At 45.1% G+C, this 24536-nt stretch overlaps 1 protein-coding gene across 5 annotated transcripts in view; it reads right to left on the bottom strand.

The window, feature by feature from the left end:
- The window catches only part of LOC139765100 (uncharacterized), a 60466-nt gene that overhangs the window by 14119 nt on the left and 21811 nt on the right, over positions 1 to 24536 (bottom strand). For 3 of the 5 annotated variants that reach the window (XM_071692268.1, XM_071692273.1, XM_071692269.1), the window contains exons 4-12: positions 22977 to 23148; positions 11511 to 11611; positions 10532 to 10670; positions 6485 to 6592; positions 4481 to 4679; positions 3855 to 3998; positions 3403 to 3523; positions 2777 to 2943; positions 1900 to 2143 (exon numbers count right to left, since the gene is read on the bottom strand). In XM_071692268.1, coding sequence (XP_071548369.1) covers positions 1900 to 2143; positions 2777 to 2943; positions 3403 to 3523; positions 3855 to 3998; positions 4481 to 4679; positions 6485 to 6592; positions 10532 to 10670; positions 11511 to 11611; positions 22977 to 23148 — 1395 coding nt within the window. The remainder of the gene's footprint in view (positions 1 to 1899; positions 2144 to 2776; positions 2944 to 3402; positions 3524 to 3854; positions 3999 to 4480; positions 4680 to 6484; positions 6593 to 10531; positions 10671 to 11510; positions 11612 to 22976; positions 23149 to 24536) is intronic. The other 2 variants (XM_071692272.1, XM_071692270.1) reach the window with 2 other exon arrangements.

Below are 24536 nucleotides of genomic sequence, written 5' to 3'. Positions count from 1 at the left end.
TCATGATGTTGATATTGATCTGGAACGAGACTAAATAACTCCAGGACCAAATGTGAGGGATGTATCAAAACCTCACTGAAGCTCAACACGTATGAAAACGGAATGTGGTGAAAATGATACATATAGTTCCTTGTAAAAAAAATGGAAAAGAAAAAAGCTCTGGCAGTATGTGTATTGAATTATGTACTACTTGAACAACAGGGCAGTTCAAGAACCACGACACATCTAGAAACCAGACCACTGCTTAGAACCAGGACACGTCTAAATTCCGGGTCACTTCCAAACTCCGAGGCTCGTTTGAAACCCATGACACGTCTAGAAGGACTAGGTCACGTCTCAGAACCAAGTCTTGCCTCACAACCAGGGCACATGTTAAAACTGGGGCACATGTAGAAAACAGGACACATGGAAAACCAGGGCAGTTGTAAGAACCACGGCACAATAAAAGACAAGGTACATAGGCACATGTAAAAAAACTAGAGTACTAATGAAAACCAGGACACACGTAATTCTTAAGACCAGGGCACACAAAAATAAAAAGTCGTAAAAACTGTCACACATAAAAACCAGGACTCATAAAAACCAGGGCACATGAAAACCAGGACACATAAAAACCAGGGCACATAAAACCAGGCCATATAAAAAACAGGGCACATAAAAAACAGGGCACATAAAACCAGGCCATATAAAACCAGACCACAAAAAAACAGGGCACATAAAACAAGGCCATATCAAACTAGGGCACATAAAGACCAGGGCACATAAAACCAGACCATATAAAACCAGGCCACATAAAAACCAGGGCACTCACTTGTCAAAACCAAATCATAAAACCATAGCAAGTTTTTGACAGTAATGTCCCTTCCCTTAATACCATTTTTTGTTGTTACTGAGAATTAGATTGTGATCATCATCTTGAATGCAATAATAAAAATGATATTAATAATGATATTTCATTCTACATTCGCCCTATTGTTCTACTTTTCTACCTTTCATTTGACTTCCTGCAGCTTTCTCTTGTAATTGCTGCAACAGTTTGGACTCTGTTCCTTCGGAAACCGTCCATTTACCTTTCTTTCCTCATTCACTAGTAAGTTAATTTCCTCATCCAGCCATTCACTAACCCATCCACATCCCATCTACCTGCTACACTGCTTCTCCAGATACCTTTCACTCATCATTTGCCTGGTTTCATTTGCTCACATCCTTCACTCAGTCCTTTTTGGTATCTCTATACACAGACCAGTTTACCAACCTTGCTCACTTTCACTACTTGCTTTCACGCATATATCATATCTTCTTTCCCTGAGCCCACCACAAACTGTCACAATCACCTCCAACAAAAAAAACTGATTAGATCTCCCACAAGCTGCCCCTCAGCACAGCCAGCACCCACCAACCTCCCGTTTTCTCGTCTGTCACTGACCACAGCCTCCAATAACCCCAGATCATCCCGAACTCTCCTCACCAGCGTATACTTAAGTATACATTACTTCCTTTTAATAATGTATTCCCGATTATCATTTCCCTCTCAGCAAACAATTCACCAAACTCTTCCCCAATAACTTATAAAAGGAGCAGGGCATAAATCAAGGTTCAGGAAAACAATCAGAACTGTTCTTGTTTCTTACCCTACACCTTGAAGCTTTGGAACCCGTTACCCTCTCATCTCTTTCCCAATCACTATGGTCTGTCACTTTTTAAATGACAGGTTTTTCACTTCATCCAGAATTCATGAACACTTTCCCTTGTCTCTTTTTCTTTCATCAACCTCTCTATATTTCAGTTAAGGCCCGGCCTTGATGTGGACTTTGGTCTGTGCTTGGCGCCTCTAACGTAACAAAACAAGTCAGCAACTATCAACTACCACCACAGACAGAAAACAAGAAGCGGACTGACCTGTGCATCCCTCTGAGTGACCTTCCTCTCCATATTTTCTTTGTTCTTGAGGTCGACTGTGTCCGTCTGAGCCTCTGTGTTGACCGGCGAAGCAGTCATAGTCGATCTATTAGACTTGAGGGCTGAGGAAGCCGACGAACTCACCAGGTCGTCGGCTGTGAGCTCGGAGGGCGTGGCTCCCGTGTTGGAGTGTTGCTTGGTCTCCAGCGCCCTGAGGGAGTACGGCAGCCATGATGATCTGCGTCTGGACGCAAGAATGGTGTTTAGGAACACATGATGTTGTCATTGATGTGCTCTGTTATGAACTTTTGATCTGAAACATCTCTCTCATCACCACTGGTGAGTGAGGTAAACCAGACAGCTGTCTAGTCACGATGCGAACGTTAGAAGACACACGTGTGGCTGAAGTTAGAGGTGTGGTACACTAAATTTAGGTTAGGACAGTAAAGATGGATATACGAATATTCGAATACTCTCATAGCCAAGGGAAGATATTCCTAGCTGAGTCTGATGAAGGTGGAATTTCAAGGATCATCGTAAAAAGTGGTTTAAATCTGCTTCTTGAAATATTTGTAGAGAAAAACATGAATCATGTGGTCCTCGGATGTGAGGAAACGAGAGTGCAATGTCTGGAGGGCAGCGTGACCCTGCATGACCACTTGCATTACCTCAGCTGATTTCCCTCACTATAGTTTCATGACCTTTTGTTCCGCCTATGCTACCCCGTGACCTGTCTCTACATGACCTGTTGTCCTTCTTCAGCTTGACATTTTCCCCTGTTGACCTATCTCTGCCTCACCTGACCTGCCTTGCGTGACCTTCTCCTCCACTGCCTGACCCACCTGCAGTTCACCCTGTGCATGACCTCCTTCCTCACCTCTGCATAGCCTTCTGGAGGGCGTGCTTGTCCGTGAGCTTGGAGGCAGCCACTCCTCCGTGCAGCTGAAGGTACTTGGCGCAGCCGCGGTTGCCCCGCGCCACACCGGCGTCCAGCGGGGTCAGCAGCTGACCTCGGGAGTTCCTCATAATGGGGTTGACGGCTGCCTGTAGCAGAGAGGGAGGGAAGGTGGTGACAAGACAACAACATCTCAATACGACCTACACACACACACACACCTCGACCAACCCTACCAACTGCTCCTCCCATCACAGTACGACCTAAGTCGTGCTTAACCAGTCGAATAAAATTCTTAATATAATAACTGGTAGTTCAGACTATCCTCAGACTGTTATGCACTTAGACTTTCAAAAAGCCTCTGACGCAGCAGCAAAGACAAGATTACTAATTACTGTTATCAAACTTCACGACCAGCGAGACCGGATCTGCTGTGGGAAGCAGACTGATTGGATACAACGAGTCTCCTGTTATTTGTCCCTCTCATGTACTCTCCCATCCACCCTCCCAACTGTTCCCAGGACTTCAACACATCGCTGCTATCCTCCTCACCACGACCACCCCGCCCTCCCTCCCTCCCTCCCTCCCGTCTTACCCGCGCTTCATACCTGTTTATCCATCAGTATTTTGCACATCTCGATGTTGTTGTTGATAGCAGCTATATGCAGGGGGCAGCGGCCGTCCAGGTTGGGGGCGTTCACGGTATCCGGTCGCATGGACAGTAGCCACCTGGAGCGACACGAGGCGTGAGAACACCAGCTCTCGGGCGATCAAAACCAGAGGTGAGTAAATCAAGGTGTATGACCACCACAGCTACACAGGTATCCTAGACTAGGCTGAGTGTGGCTAGGGGAGGTGACAGTATTAGGGGACTGTAGATATGGTAAGATATAGGGCCAACCATCGCTAAAGAGGTTTAATGATCGGGTCAGGTCAACAGTCGTTAAATGCAACAAGGTGTACAAGAACAGATCATGAGTCAGGTCAGAGGTCGGTTTGTCTAACAGGACAGTAAGGAAAGGACAGGTCAGCAGAGGTTAATGGTCAAGTTAGTACTTACAGGACGAGGTCTTTACGGCCGGACTGGCATGCCTCGTGGAGAGGGAGGTCACCCTTGACGTTACGCTTCCAGAGGTCAGCGCCCTTACGGTGCAGCAGCTTGAGGGTCTCCAGTTGACCCTTGGCTGCCCCGCAGTGGGCAGGCCTGCAGGAGCAGGGGAGCAGGAGGAGGAGGAGGAGGAGGATCGGTATGGTGAAGGATGAAGGAAGAGAAGAAAGAATAGGGTAAATAATCCACATAAGCTTCCTTGCGTTTGTATGTGTAGTGTATGAGATACATACACTTGAACATACACTCACGTTATACACATGTTAGTGTTGTATAGGTTCATGTTATCAATGATCATACAATAATGAGTCATGAACAAATACAGTTCATTGTTCTCATACATCATGGATTTATCACACAGTTCATTGCTCTCATACATCATGGATTTATTACAGTTATCAAGAAATATATAAAGATCCAGCTGTAGATGTCTCACTGTTATTAGTTATTAGTTATTAGATGATAATATTAAGAATGACTAAACTTAGCAGCTTTAGCTTTGTCCCTAGCGACATCTATCGTCCCTATCTTTCTATCCTTTGCCCGTAGACAGACCCCCAGTATCCTACTATCCTTACGTCCGTCCTTTGCGATCCTGCTTGTCAGGATGAGCGCCGTGGTGGAGGAGGAGCTGCGTGCAGTCGGCGTGGCCCAGGGTCACGGCGTAGAAGAGAGGAGTACACCCGTTCGAGTCCAGAGTGTCGACCTCGGCCCCGCAGAAGTTAACGAGGCAATCCAGGCAGTCCAGGTGACCACGTGAAGCGGCGCAGTGTAGCGCTGGTGATGAGGAGCAGGTGTGGGTGGTGGCCAGCAGGTGTTACGGTGGGCAGGTGTAGTGTGGCGGGCAGGTATGGTGCTGTGGACAGGTGTAGTGTGGCAGGCAGGTATAGTGTGGTGGGCATTGTAGTGTGGTGGGCAGTGTAGTGTGGTGGGCAGTGAAGTGTGGTGGGCAGTGTAGTGTGGTGGGCAGTGTAGTGTGGTGGGCAGTGTAGTGTGGTGGGCAGTGAAGTGTGGTGGGCATTGTAGTGTGGTGGGCAGTGTAGTGTGGTGGGCAGGTGTAGTGTGGTAGGAATGTATAGTGTAGTGGGCAGGTGTAGGGTGGTGCTTGGCGGGTGTAGTGTGATGGACAGGTGTAGTGGAGTGAGGCAGGTGTAACGAGCAGGTAGGTGTTCAATGCAAATGTTACATCCTGTACAATACACACATATGGTAACAATGTGAGAAATCGACCTGAATCTTCTAAGAAACAAGTGTAACCACCTGTACAGGTGTGCAAACCACCTGTACAGGTGTGCAAACCACCTGTACAGGTGTGGATACCACCTGTACAGACGTGGAAACTCCTGCAGTTGTTTGCTTGCATTTGTGCAGATGTGAAGTGGAAGTTCCTACAGGTGTCTTACATGATACGTGAAAGATACTGACGTGTTATAGAGGAGAACAACAACAATAATAACAACAACAACAACAACAACAACAACATGTTAGGTATGATATTGACATTCCAGCAGCAGATGTTGTGAATCATTATAGAATAAAGGTAATGCAGGAAGGTCGTTACTGGAATAAGGATATAAAAGTTAATGAATGTGTTAGGCATAGACACACACATACACACACACACACACACACACACACACACACACACACGTACACACACACACACACACACACACACACACACACACACACACACACACACACACACACACACACACACACACAGGTAGAGATATCTTTCTCTGTCGCTCAGTAATGTTACTACTATCAATTCCTTGCAGTCTCAAGAGGAAAATTAGGGTTAGTAACCTGTTACACCTTACATACTGGATGAGCGAATACTGAAAATAACAGAGGCAAAACATGTAATATTTGATGAGGGTAACTGTATGGGGGAGAGAGAGAGAGAGAGAGAGAGAGAGAGAGAGAGAGAGAGAGAGAGAGAGAGAGAGAGAGAGAGAGAGAGAGAGAGAGAGAGAGAGAGAGAGAGAGAGAAGTACTGATGAAATTACAAGATTTTACCAAAATGTAGGAGTAACGCGTAGCGCACAACGCAGTGAAATGGAGTTGCAAGAAAGATGTTATGTGTTTTATCATTTATGTGTGAGACAGAAGGCGGAAAATAAAGATAAGAAAATATCTGCTTCATTAGGGATAATGTAAAGATGAGAAGTTTTCGTTAAAGATACTGTATTGATATCTGAGGATATGACAGCTAGTAATCTTAACAGAACACAAGGTAACAACTCACTGCACCTGTCATTATTAGCAAACCAATTTTCCTGTAATGTGTTAGAACAGTCAAGGAAAAAGGTTGTAATTCATCTGTGGAACAAAGATATGGTACAAATCGTAGCTTCCTTGTGGAACAGAATGATCACGTACAGGTCACACTTCCCCTGTGGAACTAAATAGTCAAGACAAAGGATCTGTGTTACGTATGGGACAAATCATAGTCACACGCTACACTATTGCTGTGGGACCTGCGTCACACGACACACTTCTGCTGTGGGACCTGTGGAGTGCAAGAGTCAAGACACACAACATGAATCACCGTCGTACTGGAACAAGACGTTGCCTACCTGTAAGTCCATCCTTGTCCTCGGCACTGACACTGGCGCCAGCGTTGATGAGGGCCAGGATGGCGTCGGCGCTGCCTGAAGGACAGTACACGTGAGACGGCCGCACCTCTGCCAAGACAACAGCGGCTGCGCCTCAACACACACACACACACACGGGCCCCTCCCTCCCTCCGTCCACCATGCAGCCCCAACCCTGGCCCTCCCTCAGGTCTGACTAAGGGTCACCATGCAAGCCCAACCTCAGCCCCCTCAGACCGGCCAGCAGGCCGTCATACAGACCCAGTTCTGACCCTCCCCCTCACATATTGCATATTGGGCCCTTACACGGCTAAGACGCAGGGCCATCCCTAGTCCCCTGAAACCAGCCTGTGGGCCATCATGCTGGCCTAACTGTAGCTCCCTTAAACCAGCTCAGGGGCCTTCATGCAGACCTACCCCTTCCCTCATGACCGGCCCCCTGGCTACCATCATGTTTCAACTGAACAATAATCATGCAGGCCAACCAATACCGCAGACCGAGCTGTTTCCAAATACCGAGTCATGCAGCACCGAAATGAATGCATGCACGAGTTATGCACAAGGGAAGCGGGGCGGGGACGACAGATCACAGGTACACAGGTGCGAGGGACGCGAGAAGACGACAAGTGATGTACGCACGATGGTGAGGGGGGAGAAGGGTCGAGCAACACGGACAAAGGGAGGGTCGTGCAATACGGGCAAGGGAGGGTCGTGCAATACGGGCAAGGGAGGGTCGTGCAATACGGGGAAAGGAGGGTCGTGCAACACGGGGACGACAGCATGTTATGTCCAGCAGCAGACGAGAACCTGGCGGGTTATGTTTATAACAGGGGTGAAGGTGGAGCACACGTGTTAGCAGGTCACCCCACACACACACCCTCAACACAGACGTGTACACATGATGCGCACGTGAGGAAGGAGGAGTTCTTGAATCAAATCAACACGTGAAGAAGTCCAGTGTCATGGAACAGCGAATCAAAACATCTCAATCATCTTGTGAACTCCAATTTTTCGAGTCAAAATGATGTTCTGTCTTAAGATAGGAATAGACTTTCGTCCAGAGATAAATTCATCTCGTTCATGCTCAGTGTCTCGCGGTAAATAAATCTACGAAAGTGTTTCTTTTTGAAGATAATCACAAATTTGTGATAAAACGGAGTGAATCTGTTGGATGAGACTGGGGTCCATTGGCATATTTCCGTCTTTACAGCATTAATGTTACATAGAAATCACTGGCTACGTCACACATAAGGTTGAAGAAGGATGGTTGGTGGTGACGGTCGTAACAAAGTTTCTGGTTAATGGTGACGAAGATTTCGTTATCTTATGATAACGAGGTCAAAGGTAATGTTGCTGCGAGGTCAAAGATAGAAAACGTGTGATGTCTCAGGCTGATGTGAATTATGATGGCTTTTTGTTTATGGAAGATTCCGGGTGTTGCAAGCTGGGCAGGCACTGCTGATGGACGGCTCGTCCAGTGCAAACACTGAAGGCACTGCTGCTGTATTGATTTATGGCACTGAGGGAAGGCCAACAACACTGGCACTGCTTGGAAGGTGGAGCTGCATGGTGGACACTACCTCCTAGTCTTAACATTAATATCTTAGAGAATATCAGAGCATGGGAAGTGTGCAGTGAAAATGTAAACAGACTGGTCATTGCCATGACGCTGCCTGGCAGTGAAGTACCACCGAACAGGCCGAGCCAAGGACGCCACTGGCTGCATCCTTGGGTGAAGGGAAGGATAGGAGGACGTGATGTTTGGAGGGGGAGTTGAAGGAGCTGGAGGAGCGGCGGAGAAAATCTGGTGGAGAATGTAGGGGAGCAGGGTGAGGAGATAGAGTTGTGGATTAAGGTGGGAGGTAGAGCGTGTGTGGCGGAGGGCGCTGGTGGAGATGGATTGGCTGGTGGTGTTGCCAAGGACGTGACGGTACTAATTATGAGGGCCAGCCGTGTGGTAGTGAGGATTAGGGAGCATGTGGTAGTGGTGGTGATGGTGCTGAGGTTAGTGATAGTGATGGTGGTGGTGATGGTGGTGGTGGTAGTGATGGTGAAGGCAATGGTGACGGTGGTTTAGAGAGTAAGGATGAAGGTGGAGTTGGGGGTGTCCATGGTGTTGGTGAGGATCGTGGCACCTGGTGGTGATGCTGGTGTGAGAGTGAACACAGTGGCACTCCACTCAGTGGTGTGAGAGTGGCTCTCCCTGGATGGGTGTGGGGAGAGGAAGGTTCAACACTGTAGTCATGAATGCTTAACGTGGGATCAAGTGCTACGGCAACACCAGGTGTGATCAAGACGACAGTAATATAGACACGTCTCCTGGTTAGGTTCTTGTCACGTATGTAACATCGTCTGTATGTATACACGTCTAGCTAAGTGTGTATGTGTGTATCATCAAGGAGGATCAGTTCAAGTATTTTTCAGGTATGACCCATGTGTTATTCTGGTCTTCCTTCAGATTATATAGACACTTATCCTATCGAGGAACATATGAATAAAATATAAGCCAAGGAACTTCTGCTTCGTGACAGTCAGAAGTGGGGACAGAATTACCTAGGAAGACTCCTTGTCGTTGTTCACAGCCAAACTGCTCTGCAGAGTAAGGAGTGTAAATGAGGTCACGCGAAGTAAGGTTATAGAACAAGGCTACTGAAGAGTGACGTCAGAGGTCACTCATAAAGCTATATATAAGATGCTGAACTGTGTCACAGTATAGATTTTCAATAATATCCACTCTCACAGCGGCTTCAAATTACTGGCATATAGCAGTGCCAATTAAGTCTAATTCGTACAGCATATTTTAGGCAATCAATAAATCTGTGTGTGAAAGTGATGCAAGTTCCTTTCTATGAAGTAGTGTGCATGTTTCAGTGTGAAGGGAAGGTAACAATTCCAAACGTGTTGAGAACGTGTACTGAAACGTGACTACCTGGATGAAATACGAAAAATACTTATTTCAGGTTAGGCCCAGGAAGCAGCGTGCTTACAGAGAAGGTCAGGTCAGGTTAGAACACTCATGGACAGATAAGGTCAGGTTAGGTTACACAGGTTTATGCTTACATAGGTCGGGTCTATTTAGGGCAGGGGTGCAGCGTGCTCATAAAGTCAGGTCAATTCAGGCCAGAGCCAGGGCGTGCTTGGCAGCCCAGAGAAGGTGGTCTTGAGGGCAAAATGCAGCCCCAAATTGCAGTGAAAGGGTTGAGCACTCACACTCACGTTCATAACACGTCAAAACCAGATTATTAGGAAAGTCTTTTTATATACTAACAAAGTATCACATTCAAAGTGCTGTGGAGATTTTAGATGGGTATTTAGAGACACATTTTAGAGATTATTCAAAGTGCTTACAGCTTTTACACAAGGCAATACATACAGTGTCATAGTAACATAAATCTGTTATCTTATGATGCTGATACTTTGACAGAACAGGCATACAATGGAGAATATATATATATATATATATATATATATATATATATATATATATATATATATATATATATATATATATATATATATATATATATATATATATATATATATATATATTGTGCATTTTGAGTGATATATTATCAAATTCAAGACAACAATTTCATCTGAACATAGTGATGTCCTGTCGCTCTACTTATCAAGTAATTTCATGACCACAAAACGAATTTTGTGACTTTCTCTATTGATCAGTAAATCCTTCAGTGACCCTGTGAGGTCTGGAGTAAGGTTAGGACCACTTAAATGAACCTCTTCAGTAACGCATGGCGTACTGGAGTAATCCTGTGAGAAATGGAGTAAAGCACAACTCTTTGAATGACCTAAACATTCTAGAGTAATCCCATGATCCCTCTAGTAACTCATGTAAATCCCAAGGATTACATTCTAAAGTAAATTTGGGATTAAGATTGTAATCCTAAAATCTTATCCTTTCATCCCATGACATCAGATTATCTCTGTAATTCCCAAGGAGGAGGATGGGGAGGGGAGATCCTAAATCACGAGTAGGATGGTCACAGGAGACCGTGGGAGATATCCTACCGGCGCTGGCCGCCCACAGGAGGGGCTGACGACCATCGTGGTCGGTAACAGAGACGTCGACGCCTCGCTGGAGCAACTTGCGGAGCACCATCAGCCCCACACGAACATCGTTACCCATCTCGCTGTTTGGGCCACACATCTGAGGCGGTGGGAGACAAGGAGTTAGAGAATCATAGAGAAAATACTATAGATACATGTGGCAGGTGTTGAACATGCCATCTCTCGAACACGACGGTACGACTCTTGAGCACAAGAGAAACGACCTTCAGGACGACCTCGTGAATCTTAAGCACAGAGGAACGACCCTAGAGCACGACAGCACGACTCTTGGATATGAGAAGCCTTTGGTTTTGAACCTGGCCCCATCAAAGGCCAGGGTAGTCATGTTTACGGGTCATCGGTCGTGCTCAGGGTCACCGTCGACCCTAGGATCGTACCGACATGTTCAGTGACTTACACTATCAACATTCAGAAGGGGAATGGGTCTGGTATCAGTGTGAGGGAGGCCAGGCAGGTCAACAGGTGATGTGAACGAGGTCAGGGGAAGATAATAGGAAGCGATCACCGAGCATGTTGAGGCGGCATCTTGGAAACAGTTTCTGATACAGAGGGGACAGGTAGAGACTGGTGAAGACAGAGGAAAAGCCAGGAGGTGTGTAGGTAGAGGCAGGAGGTGTGTGGGTAGAGGCAGGAGTGTGTAGGTAGAGGCAGGATGTGTGTAGGTAGAGGCAGGAGTGTGTAGGGAGAGGTAGGAGGTATGTAGGTAGAGGTAGGAGGTATGTAGGTAGAGGTAGGAGGTGTGTAGGTAGAGGCAGGATGTGTGTAGGTAGAGGCAGGAGTGTGTAGGGAGAGGTAGGAGGTATGTAGGTAGAGGTAGGAAGTATGTAGGTAGAGGTAGGAGGTATGTAGGTAGAGGTAGGAGGTGTGTAGGTAGAGGCAGGAGGAGCGCAGGTCGGTCCTGGTGTTGAGGACAGCTCACCTGGGCAGCGTAGTGTAGGGGGTAGGCACCATGGATGTCTGGGGTGCTGGGGTCAGCTCCAGCCTCGATCAGAAGGTCCAGCAGCTCCACCTCCCCACACACTGCAAGTACACCATCAGGATATAGCAACACACACATGAGTACACCATCATACAGACGTGTCCCAGCAGTGACCATCTGGGATGTAAGGTAAACTAATTAGAGATGGAATACAGTTGAGGTCACCTGGGCTGGCGGCAATGTCCACAGTTAAACAGTATCAACTCTGACCTCCAAGTAGCCAAGCTACAGTACATTTTCAGGTCATGGTCAGAGGTCAAGGTCAGAGGATCGATTAAGGGTAATAATGATGATGATACCACTACTAATCTATGATTAACAATGATGATGATGATTATGATGATGATGATCATCATCATCATCATGATAATAACAGTTTCTCAGTTAGCCACCACTTCTCTACTACAACCCTTGCTCCATTATCAGCATTTTTTTTTCACACTTCTCGTTTTCTCTACCTCTCGAATGTAAAAATGGTTGTGGCGTCACGTGAACCTCGTAAAGTAGGCTAACCAGAGACCAGGAGGCCTTTGACGAGAGTGTAAACATTGGTGTGTGGGGAACCCAGGTGAGGAAGGGCAGGAGTGGTAAGTGTATGTGATGGTTCTGTGGTGAGCGTTTCTGCCTACTACTGGGTCATGACACGCCACATTGCCTCCAGCACTACCTCCACCAGGTCCCCTACCCCCAAACACACACACACACACACACACACACACACAAACCTCCTGCTCCTTCGTCTGTAAGTAATGATAATAACAGTTCAAAAAGTAAACCAACTGGAACATGTTACTGCAGGGTAAGACCTTACACTTGCAAAACAGTCACCGTCCCCTGCAACCTTGCAAACCCGAGCTACAGACAGACTATATACTGCAACAGCAAACCCACCAGAGCGATCCAAGATTTGACACACTCATTTGCATACCTCAGACCACTCAGCCAGCCCCAGGCGACTCATATAACCTCTCAGACTTGGACGAGACAAGCAAGAACATTCTACCATGGTGCCACGCCTCCATAAGTCAGTGACGGCAGCCACTGCCCACGTGTTGACCTAATATAACGAACTCCTTAGGAATGAAAGGTCATGGAGAGGTTTGCGTGACTCTGATTGGCTGAGGAGTCGACACCGTTCGTCCAGTCACATGCACCCAGGAACTAGAGGTTCTCAGAAGTACCTGTACATCATACAAATGACAAAGGACAAATTAACTTCCAGACTTACGCCTCTGTGGCAGGAAAATATGAACAAATCTCAAAGACTGCAAGATAATGATTGCATAATGCACGACCAACTCACTGTTACTTAACACTTGTTGCTTGTTAAGTCAGTAAAGTAGCTGAAAATTGGTAGTAATCATTGGTGATAATTTCTTGCTGCTGCTGCAGTAATACCCCCACCCCACTCCCGGGTGTGTAGGAGTTTCCTAACCTCTCACTCGAACGTGAACACAACATACAAAATGGGATTTGATCAATCGATCAAACTTTCATAACAGAATCAAGATTGTCTCCTGTGGGCGACTGGCCATCATGAACATGGTCACACGTCCACAATGACTTAACTTGGGACGTTCTGTTCTGTCCTACAAGGTTGGCACTGTATAAACTTACCTGCGGAGGAGTTTAGGTTTTGGGTCAGTGTTGTAACTTGGTGAGAAGAAGGTTAAAAGTGGTGTGTGTCAGCTGGAAAGTGTTTAAGTTCGAATGTAAGAATCTAATTCCTACTTCAGATTCCAGGAAGTAATAAAGGAACTGGATGAAAATAGAGTTTGATAGAGGAATAACATCAAATAAATCTATGCTGGAAATTTTTTTCTTTAACAGAAAGAAGACTTTATTTGTCTCTTGCGAAATTTGATTACGATTATGTAGGAACATGGAGCAATAGCTGAGATTGATCGTCTGTACACCAAGAAGTGGTGAGACACCCAGTTCTTCGTATGATTTATGAATCAATTCGGAGAAAGTTTAAAGTTCTTTGACGTGACACAGGAGGGTCACAGATACGATACCGGGCGAGTCACCAAGTGAACTGTCAACGGTAATGACTGGTTCAGTACATAACAGGAGACCTGGACATGGGCCAGGTGGGGGTCAAGAGGACAAGGGAGGAGACATTCAAGAACTGAAGAAATGGGAAGCAGAACTTGGTGAAGATTTGATAGAAAGTTAAATATCTTTTGGGTCAAAAACATTTTATATGGACCTAAACCAACACACAGACACATGCATACATACATAAACAAATGCACATCCAAACACTTACAAGTATAGACTTACATTCTCATCCAAACAATGACAAACAACATAGATAATCCACAAGCATACACAGACGTGCAAGTGTTTACATACTCATACACATCTGAACGAAAACACACACACACACACACACACACACACACACACACACACACAGAGCCAACACTAAGCCATTACTACGTTCTTCCGTCGTTCGTTAGTGGTGTCTGTTTTATCGATAACGCAGCAGCTGGCGGGGTGTCCCTGCTGGACAGCTCACGTTACTGTCTTGATAACGGAACGTGAAGCCTCGTTACTACCTTCATAACGATACACGTCACTGGGGCCGTAATAACACTTCGTGGTTTGCATAAGAATAAACGGGTAATTTCGCTTATAACGACCTGTGTCTTAAGGGCCAAATTACACTATCGCTCGTTCTGTAACAAGAATAATTTTGTCCACAACAAACTACGTCGTAATGGCCAATAATACTCCTCAGCTTTGGCGATCATTTGATGATTCTCTTCAATTTCCTGATTTACGACATTTAACGAGGAATCAGATAACATATTCCTCTCTTATCATCATGTAAACAAGTAATTAAAATCCCAATTAGAGCTAGCGCATCCAAAGAACTTAATTTTCTTTTGTGTTTTGTGGTGGTGATTGTGGTAGAGTGCGTGAGACATGGAGAAACATACTTATGATAAGTCATTACCACAAGGTACTCACAGTGATAAAAAAGAGGTCGTGTTTTAAGTGCGTCGCTACCTGACATGACAGAAGAAAATGCATGTTATAGATGGAACAGGAAATGATAGAGACAGCGAATCTGTTATGAAGTTGCATGGTTTTAGGGACTTAGATCAAGTTGATTTATGATGAATATTAAGTCAAAGTGCAGCACTGGAATACTGGACTTATGATGCCATAGATACGACTGTACGACCCTTGACAACGACAGTACGACCCTTGAGCACGATGACACGATCCTTGGGTACCTATGACCCACGACCTGACCCAAGGATTGCACCGTCGTGTTTCAGGGTCGTATAGAGGCGTTGAAGGGGTCAAACCCACGTTCCAGGCAGGGGGCTGGAACAGACGGTGGCCAGACTTTCAACAGGAAGAGTCCGAGCCAAGTGCTGGAAGGACAGTTCATGTATCCAGTCAGCGCCCAACGCTGGAATGGTCAGGGCCAGATCCTTCCCTGTGATTCCTTATCTCTGATCAACACAACCAGTGAAAATGAAGGTCTTAGGACATAATGATACGTTATGTGAGGGGCGGCGATTGTGGCGGGCTGGAGGAAAGGGAGAGTTTCAGGTTTGTTGTGTTCCAAGAAGAAAAGAAAATGTTTTGTGTATAAACCAGAAGCTACAGTGTTGATGGTAAGATAACCAGAAGCTACAGCGTTGATGGTAAGATAACCAGAGGCTACAGTGTTGATGGTAAGATAACCAGAAGCTACAGTGTTGATGGTAAGATAACCAGAGGCTACAGTGTTGATGGTAAGATAACCAGAGGCTACAGTGGTGATGGTAAGAGAACCCGAGGCTACAGTGTTGATGGTAAGATAACCAGAGGCTACAGTGTTGATGGTAAGATAACCAGAGGCTACAGTGTTGATGTTACATCCCTAAAGTCTTTACCGCCAGGCTGGATGTGACTATCGCACGTTAATCATCAAACATGTAACAAGCACCACTTTCGTCTGGAGTATCACCCTTAAGGTACGTATAACACTTTCTTGTCAGATAAAACGAAGGCTGTCATGAACCCTTGACACGAATTCTGATGCTATAAATTCTCTTACAAATTCTCAAACAAATAAATGCTCCAGAAATTTACAAGAAATTTTCTTAACCTGGAGGAGCGTGTATCAGGGAAATTTAAGATTCTTTATTTCTCATAAATTCTTGATACATTTCGTTGAAAAATTTTGAAATAGATGTTTTTTCTGTAAGTCCAGATATATTTCTTTGCCCAACCGCATCACAGGTTCCTCCATACAAATACTCGACCTTTTTCTTTGTAACTTCTCATACGAATTCTTGGTGACATGGGAGACTGCCTCCAGGTCAGCTTGGAGAAGGAGGTCAACAATTGTGTCGCATTACATATTTGTAAGGTCATTCACACGCACTCCCGCCACCTACACATTTTAATAGGTCAACACAAGTATGTAAGAAGTGTGTGTGTGTGTGTGTGTGTGTGTGTGTGTGTGTGTGTGTGTGTGTGTACAGTCCACTGTTTTACAGTAAACATTGATGCAAGTAACAAGGTGTAAAAAAGATATTAGTGTTTTTTTACACTCCTGTGACTACTATTTGCGCGTTACTGGGAGTGTTTTACACCAGTGTTGCCCAGTCTCTTAATATTGTATATACGCTCCATGTCTTTACTACTATGTGTACACACACACACACACACACACACACACACCAGTACAAGCTATGTACATGTTTATCAAGTATCCCTACGGGAAGGATAAACACCTAAGTTGGATGCGGCCGACTCCCGCTCTCATAATCCGAACCCATGGTCAGTAAAGTGGTTGTCAGTAACACTAACCACTTCACCACGGAGGCCCGCATGAGAGTGGTTTATATCTTTCCTCACTGTGTGTTAACCTCGCGTCAACACGTTCGCTATTTCTGGACGTTATCAATATTTTACAGATGCCATGACTCACGCCACACAGGTCTGTCCGTGGAAGGGAAAAAATTGAGGTTAAAAACGCTCTGTTACCAGTCAGCTTCACAGAGCATGAAGAGCGAGTCTGGGTTTTGTTGTGACGACGTCGTGAGGTCTGGTTTAAATCTGTACTGAAATCATATGTTATACGACCGAAATGTCGTTGACACACACACACACAAACATAAATATGTATATATATATATATATATATATATATATATATATATATATATATATATATATATATATATATATATATATATATATATATTGTTAAATACAGATGCAGTGTAGTGACGTCATGTGTCAACATAAGTATTGATCCAGGGCGTAACAGCGACACAGTCAAGATAACTGTGCAATCTCCCGCCAGGGTTGACAGCACCTCCAGCGGTGGTAATTTTCCCCCAGGGTTGTCTTATCTTTCCTCTCTCCCCCTGAACACCCCAGTGGCAGCTGGCGGTGCAGAGTGTCTCTGTGTTCGTCAGTGGACACACATGGAGAAGTGTGAGTGAGGCTGGACAACAGACACTGGTCAAATGAAGTAATACAAATAACAATGTTTTTCCTCAGGTCAGCGGGGCGAGCTGGGAGATACACACCCTGTCCTACACGTGCCCAGGGCTGGGAAAGATACCCACCCTGCCATACACACACATATATACATAGGCAGAATTACACACACACACACACACACACACACACACACACACACACACGCTTTGATCATAAGAACGAAATCCCAGCTCTCCCTCCCTCAAGCAGTGGCCAATTATTGAGCGCAGACCAGCCCTTGCTTCCCACATGATCAGCGACGACAATGCTGGCCCCTGAGAACCTGCACCCCCCAACCCCCCCACCTCCTTAAGATGACGTCTTAAAACTTTCTCTTATTTACGTCCTGGATTTAGATTTTCGTCTCGTTCATCAACAACATTCCCGAGAGTGTAAAGGTTCACATCACATATTCTTCACAGTTTATATGTTATGGTATTTTGGTTAACTTGGTCTTTAATACGAGTAGACATAATCACAAGATAATTATATAACATTGCATTCTTCCATAACGTAGATAATATGGCAAAGACACGTCTCACATGCCCGAATGTGTCACTGATGTAGACCACAAGACATTGTGTCAGGCGTCGCGTGGTTCTTCAACAATACAGACAACTGTATCATGTCCCGACCTTCAGTGAACTTGAACACTATCATTGTTGGTCAGTTCAAGATGAAAACGTTTTATTTCTCTAGTTGATTCTGATTCAGTAGTTTTTTCTTTTATCTCATACCTCTTGGCTTCCCTCCATTAATGATCTCTGTCTTGTGTTTCTCTTCCTCTGCGTTTTGTGTTTCTCATATTTTTACTAATTTTTTTTTCTTCTCTCCCTCATCCTATTACTCCTTCTCCTCCTCCTACTTCTCTTCCATTTTCTCTTTCTCCTTCACTCTTCCATCTTTCCTCACCCCCTCCTTCCCCCATCAACACACCACAAAGCCACCCCTCACCAATGATGGCGTCTTATGAAAGAGGGTCAAGGTCACTTCTCTCTCTCTCTCTCTCTCTCTCTCTCTCTCTCTCTCTCTCTCTCTCTCTCTCTCTCTCTCTCTCTCTCTATGCCTTACCCCTGCTGCAGGCGAAATCCTGTTGTAGGTATTAGGAGATATCTATCTATTTATCTATCTATCTATCCATGCTGCTCCCGAAACCATGAAAGATAGACTTAGCAGCAGTAACCTTCTTGTCGCCAGTGCGACCCACAGACACCACCAGATGGTTGACGTCAAACCACACAGGTTCCAACACTTCCCGTAATGCCATAACTTAAGTTGTTCTTCATAAAGGAAGGCAGAAGTCTCGCTTATGTTTACCTGACTTGGTAAATCTATATATAGTTCTGCATGAAACTTCCTCATCGTCAGTTTTCATATGATTTGCTAAAATGAAGTTACATTTTGGTATGAAATTCTTTCATTATATTCCGTAGATTTTGCGTACAGTTCTTATTATCATGGTTGGAGTGTCGAAAATCTGTGGTGTTTTGGTTCGCAAGTCTGTGTCTCTTATTTTGGGTGAGAGAGAGAGAGAGAGAGAAAGAGAGAGAGAGAGAGAGAGAGAGAGAGAGAGAGAGAGAGAGAGAGAGAGAGAGAGAGAGAGAGAGAGAGAGAGAGAACAGGGGGGTGGGGGGTTGCCTCAAGATGACAGTAAAGGTCTCGTGACGAGGTTGTGGTCCAATCCTCTGCTCGTCTTGGCTCCGACAGAACCAGAGTTGCCTCGCGTGCTGATACCGACCTTGTCTTACCTATACTGAAAACACCACACCCACCCTGACACCAGTGACGTGCTACATACTCCCTCTCTCGCTCCCACCCACGTCAGTGCCACATACTCCCTCCCTGTCTTCCACTCTACAGTCCAACGCACCTTTTACATCCGGCACATTGAACATAACGCTACCGCACCACCGCACCACACACACACACACACACACACACACACACACACACACACATCTCCCATGAAATGCTAACAAAGTAGCGAATAAACAAACTAAACTCTTGGTCTTCCTTGACCTTGACACTGGCGGAATTCGATTGACGAACCAGAATTGGCGACACAGTAACCTCAGCTCCTGCTTCTCTGTCGCATTCGTGCTGTCTATCGTGCTAAGCTGAGGATAAGCTGTCCATCGTGCTAAGCTGAGGATAAGCTGTCTATCGTGCTAAGCTGAGGATAAGCTGCAGGGCTTTGAGAAAAGCTTAGCTTTAAATAAGAAGGTAGAATACGGATTAACTCGTCATAGAAATTTGGAAAAGGACCTAAAAACTTAGGAGACTAAATTCTTTTGAACTTTTACGTTTGCCAATCTTAGATAAGGCAAGTTAGGCACAATTACCAATCAAAGAGATCATTAATCAAGATGATTAACATATGATACTTTATATATATGTTTGACATACATTACTGACTGTGGCTGAATGACCTCACATTGTTGGCAGCCATCACATCCAACAACGTACACAATTCTTGTTTACTGAGCTTTGAAATATGTGATAATTCGATTCAAAATTGGATTCGGATATCAAAGTAAAGGTGACATGTTTCTGGATCATTTCTGGTTAAAAAGTTCGACTAACTGGGTGTTAGTCGTACCCCATTACAGCTGGGCGAACAATAAGCTGCGGCTGTTAGTTCTGGTAGTTACGTGTGGTCGTTCCGTCAGAAGAGGCTAACTGTTCTGCACGACAGTTACATGATGAGGAGGTCGTGCTCGAGATAACGACCCGCCTGCACGACAGAGTCAGGAGTTCGTCGTGTAAGAGAGGCTGACCATCGCTTGAGAGGATGACTTCCCGCATAACACGACTGTCGTGTTGACGACACAGTCTGCGTGTGATGCGTCGTGGCCGTTGTGAGGGACATGTTGCTCACCAGATAAGCAGAGTGTGGGAGGTGTGCGTGGGAGGGAGAGGGAGAGTACAGCACGGCAGGAAGAGTGGGGGAAGCCAGAGGGAGAGGAAGATCACGAGGGAGTCTGTATGAAATGCCAGGCGAGATGTGAAGGTCAACCTCAGGTCTAAAGTCACACAGTTAGTGACGCAACGCGCTGCCACGACGGAGGCCTCCATACCTGAAGAAGTCTGGCTGGTGGCGTGTGTGCGTGAGATGCCTGTACGTATAGACGCATGCGCAGTACACCACGTCACAATTTCTCCAGTTAATTTCAGTCATCAAGAAATATGATTCATCAAGAATACATCTACACATTCTTGCAAGGTTCTTGTATAATTCCATGTCATGGTCTCTGGTTTTGTTATGTCCTTGTGCCTCTCAAAGAACTGGTTACTGATGACACCCAGAAGTTTATTTGTAAACAAAAGTTATGCTCAATGCACCACTTACTCCTCTCTCTTCCATGATAGACATATCTATGGCTTCTAACCTCACAAAGTCAGTTAGTTTAGGTACCATCTTTGTTGTCCTCCTCTTGACCTTCTCAGTCAGAAGTTTGTGCGTCTTAAGTTCGGTGACCAAGCGTCATCTTGTGCCAGTAGTGTGAGGTGAGAACAGTGTGTTCAGTTCTACGTTATCTTCACAGTGTACATCAGTGTCCATCATTCTGGTGGTATTAACCAGCAGACACTTTGTCTTCCTTGCTGCTCCCTTGCACTGGCAATATTGGCGACAGGTTCGGCATGATGTCGACTTCCAAGTTCCATCCCAGACATTCCTGCAGCTCGGGTGATTACCCTTGTATGTGTTGCGGAGAGTTTGACATTCACACAGCCTCGTGAATCAACCTTGTATATGTGCACCAGACACACACACACACACACACACACACACACACACACACACACACACACAGGAATGATAACAACACACACGACCCAACAATTTAACATATTGGAGGGAGTCATAGTTAAGAGGACCTGCCTCTCCTAAATCATACTCTACGTGGGAATTACAGTGCTATTCTCAGATATGCAGGGGAATTACGGTCATATACCGAAATATATATGTAACATTCTTGCCCCCAGGTATATTATATGCAGATATATACTCTACGTTCAGATGTGTTTTGGTGGTCAGTGTCTCGTGGTGTAAGAGACCCGTGTGGGGAAAAGTGCTGTGGATTGCTCTAATTTGTGTGTGTGTGTGTGTGTGGGAGAGAAAGAGATAGATAGATAGATAGATAGAGAGAGAGAGAGAGAGAGAGAGAGAGAGAGAGAGAGAGAGAGAGAGAGAGAGAGAGAGAGAGAGAGAGAGAGCCACCTACATATTTCATCCACCAATATGATATTCACGAACATTATCCATAAAAAATTGAAACCCAAGATCCTGAGTGTGGTGCCTCTGCTGCTTGTGAAGCGATGTGTTACACAACCATAACAGTACAAGTGTTGTGAGTGTAGACCTAAGGGTTGCCACTGACAGGTCAAGTAGGGAATGAATTATATGATTACATTAAACGATATGATTACATTAAACGATATGATTACATTAAACGATATGATTACATTAAACGATATGATTACATTAAACGATATGATTACATTAAACGATATGATTACATTAAACGATATGATTACATTAAACAATATGATTACATTGATGTACAAAGTGAAATGTTTGGGTTCAGGGATGGTGCATCTCCTGCCGCCAATCCCAGTCCCTCTTCATCTCCCAATTCTAATCCCTCTTCCTCTCTAGATTCATTCCCTCTCACTCCTCCCTCCTCTCCCAGGCGCTACTCTTCCCCGAATCCCTGCCTCCCTGGCCACCCACACATCCATCACCTTGCCAACCACCACCACCAGCTGATCTCCTCACCTCCCCCCACAGGCCAGACGTCGCTTCCAGGAATCTTGTCTTTATTTCTTTTTTCCTCAACACGTCTCTTGCACTCAACCGTTACCTCACATTTTCTGTTCCCTACGACGCTTGCTATTTTCCCCATTTCTATTTCTTTTAAATCCAAGGTGTGTTCTGTTCTTCTATGTCCCCATATTGTAAATCATCTATATTTTTCTGAGAATTCTTCATAATGGTTTTCAATTTTCCATGACTTTCTTCCATGACATTATCATAGGATCCAATCTTCCTTCAGTACCACTTATGTTATCATTATCTTCTTCCAACGACATTATTTTCTGAAACTCATCATTCTAAGATCATTAGTCGTTCTCTTTACTGTATCATTCCCTCACTCTATCCACATGCATCATTTCCTTCCTCTATCTATATGTATCATTCCCTCCTGCTATCCATCTATGTTTATCTATTCTCTAAGCCTGTCACTTCATTACGTCTTTTTTCTGTATTTTCTTCCATATTCTCTAGCTCCTTATATCAACCCAACGTAAAATATTCCTCTTCTTCCCTTATCCACTTTCGTTCTTTTGTCCTTCTATTATCTCCCTCAATATTCTACCTTCTCTATTCTATCCTCTGTCCCCTCCCTCCCACTCCTCACACCACAGCTTTTCCATCCCTTCCATCACAATCGATCCATCAATCGATCTTGTCATTCCTGCTGGCCATTACCGTGTGTGTGTGTGTGCGCGCGCGCGCCGCTGTGCGTCTCTGTTTGCCCTCTAATGTAATGGGAGTTCCGTGAAGAGGTCGATGGTATGGTGGTGCTGGGTAACCAAGTGGAATGACACTGATGATCCTCTCTCTCTCTCTCTCTCACCTGCACAGAACCTCTCACTGTGTTTACAACCCCACCTCTGTATGTTGTACGTCGCTTATGGTTGATCTAGACGATGATGATGATGATTATAATGAGTACCCGATGTTGTAACTTAGGACATGACAGACCACGTATGGAGAGAGACATTCTCTACGGTGTTGTGGTCTGACTGGCGGTTCAGACGGGTTCCTGCCGCCGCAAATGAGTGGCTGGCAGCTCAGGTGTGGAAACAGTCGTGAGAAAACGACACACCAGTACTGACCTGTGGCCCAGTGGACGACCGTGTGCTTCTCATTGTCGAGGGCTTTCACGTCAGCGTCCTTGGTCAGCAGATACTTGACTACGGTCCTGTTGCCCGCGATGGTGGCCAGGTGCAGGGGCGTGTACCCATCCTCGTCCCTGGCCTTCAGCAGCGACGGGTCTGCCTCCACAACCTGCGGGAGGAACGTGGCTATAACCCAGGCACGACATGCAAGGAATCCTTAAAAGACGATTGAGGGATCTGTACAGGATACGAGGAGCTGTGGGGATTCTAAACACATGAAGTACTATGAGGAATGTTAAAAACAACACATACACACAAAGAACTGTGAAAAGCGCTTAAGTGAGGCATGAGAAGCTGCATGGAGTCCCGTCAAGAGACACATGGTATCCTCACAGCACACATGAGAAACAATGAGGAATACTTACAGAGTAAAGAAGGGAGGGAGTGTGGAGAATCCCCAGTGGAAAAATGAGGAAGTGAGGAATTATTACGAGGAAAATGAGGAACTCTGAGGAATCCCGGAGCAAAATGACGATTCCTTAAACAAATATGAAAAAACAAATGTAAATGTATGAAAAGTGAAATAAAATGAGAGAGAGAGAGAGAGAGAGAGAGAGAGAGAGAGAGAGAGAACAGTACCATGTACCCCTGCACAAAGTGTACTTTTATAAAAACAAAAATCCATTAGCACTTTAGATGTTTCGTGAACAAAGTTGATGTACCTGAAGGAAGGCTTGTGACCAGTGTACGTTTTTCCTTTTTTTCTTGGAGTGTATGATAAAGTTCTTCACTAAATGTATTTTATTTATATGTGAGCGACAACTACAGTTATATATCGTAAGGTATTAAGGATATACGAACGTTTTGACTTGGGTCGTGTGATGACTATCATCTGGAGGCACTCGGTCGACGATGACCATCGTACATGCTAACTATTATTGTTGTGTAACGTACGATATAAACAACATATACCCTGGCAATAATTAGAGTCTCTACCTTACATGTCGCTCTGTAATAAGTATAAAAGAACAAAAAAAAAGTAAAAAAACAATCTAGTGATGATCAAACTTGTAGCAGTCCAAATCAACCGTGAAATAAATGGTTCGAACCAGCAAATATTTGCTCGTATCTCACAAACAACACGTGAGACGCCAGCACGGAAAGGCGCGCAAATGAATCCGTGGAAGTGTACGTGGCTGGCGTTCCTCTTTAACGAGGGCGTCATCACTGGAGTCGTTATGATAACAGACCAGTCTGAATAACGAACAATGTTCACGACTATGACGCTGTGGGTTGTGAGACACAAACAAGTTGAGGAGAACTTGTTAAGATGTTATGATAAAGTTGGATCAAGAGATACGACTTAATCACTCCTAACAGTGTGTAACGACGAGGAGGACTTGGTGTCCCTCACATATGTAAGACAGATGACGAGAACAGACACTATGTTCTTTATGAGAAGGTCAACCACTGAATCCAGTAAATGGAGCGTCCTTCAGCAATGTGGTAGACGAGTTTATTACCGAAACACAGGCAAGACACAGGCCTTAATGATAA

The sequence above is a fragment of the Panulirus ornatus genome, chromosome 52 (genome assembly GCF_036320965.1).
Source record: "Panulirus ornatus isolate Po-2019 chromosome 52, ASM3632096v1, whole genome shotgun sequence".
Taxonomy (NCBI): Eukaryota; Metazoa; Arthropoda; class Malacostraca; order Decapoda; family Palinuridae; genus Panulirus; species Panulirus ornatus.
This window is presented reverse-complemented; position numbering and strand designations above follow the sequence as displayed.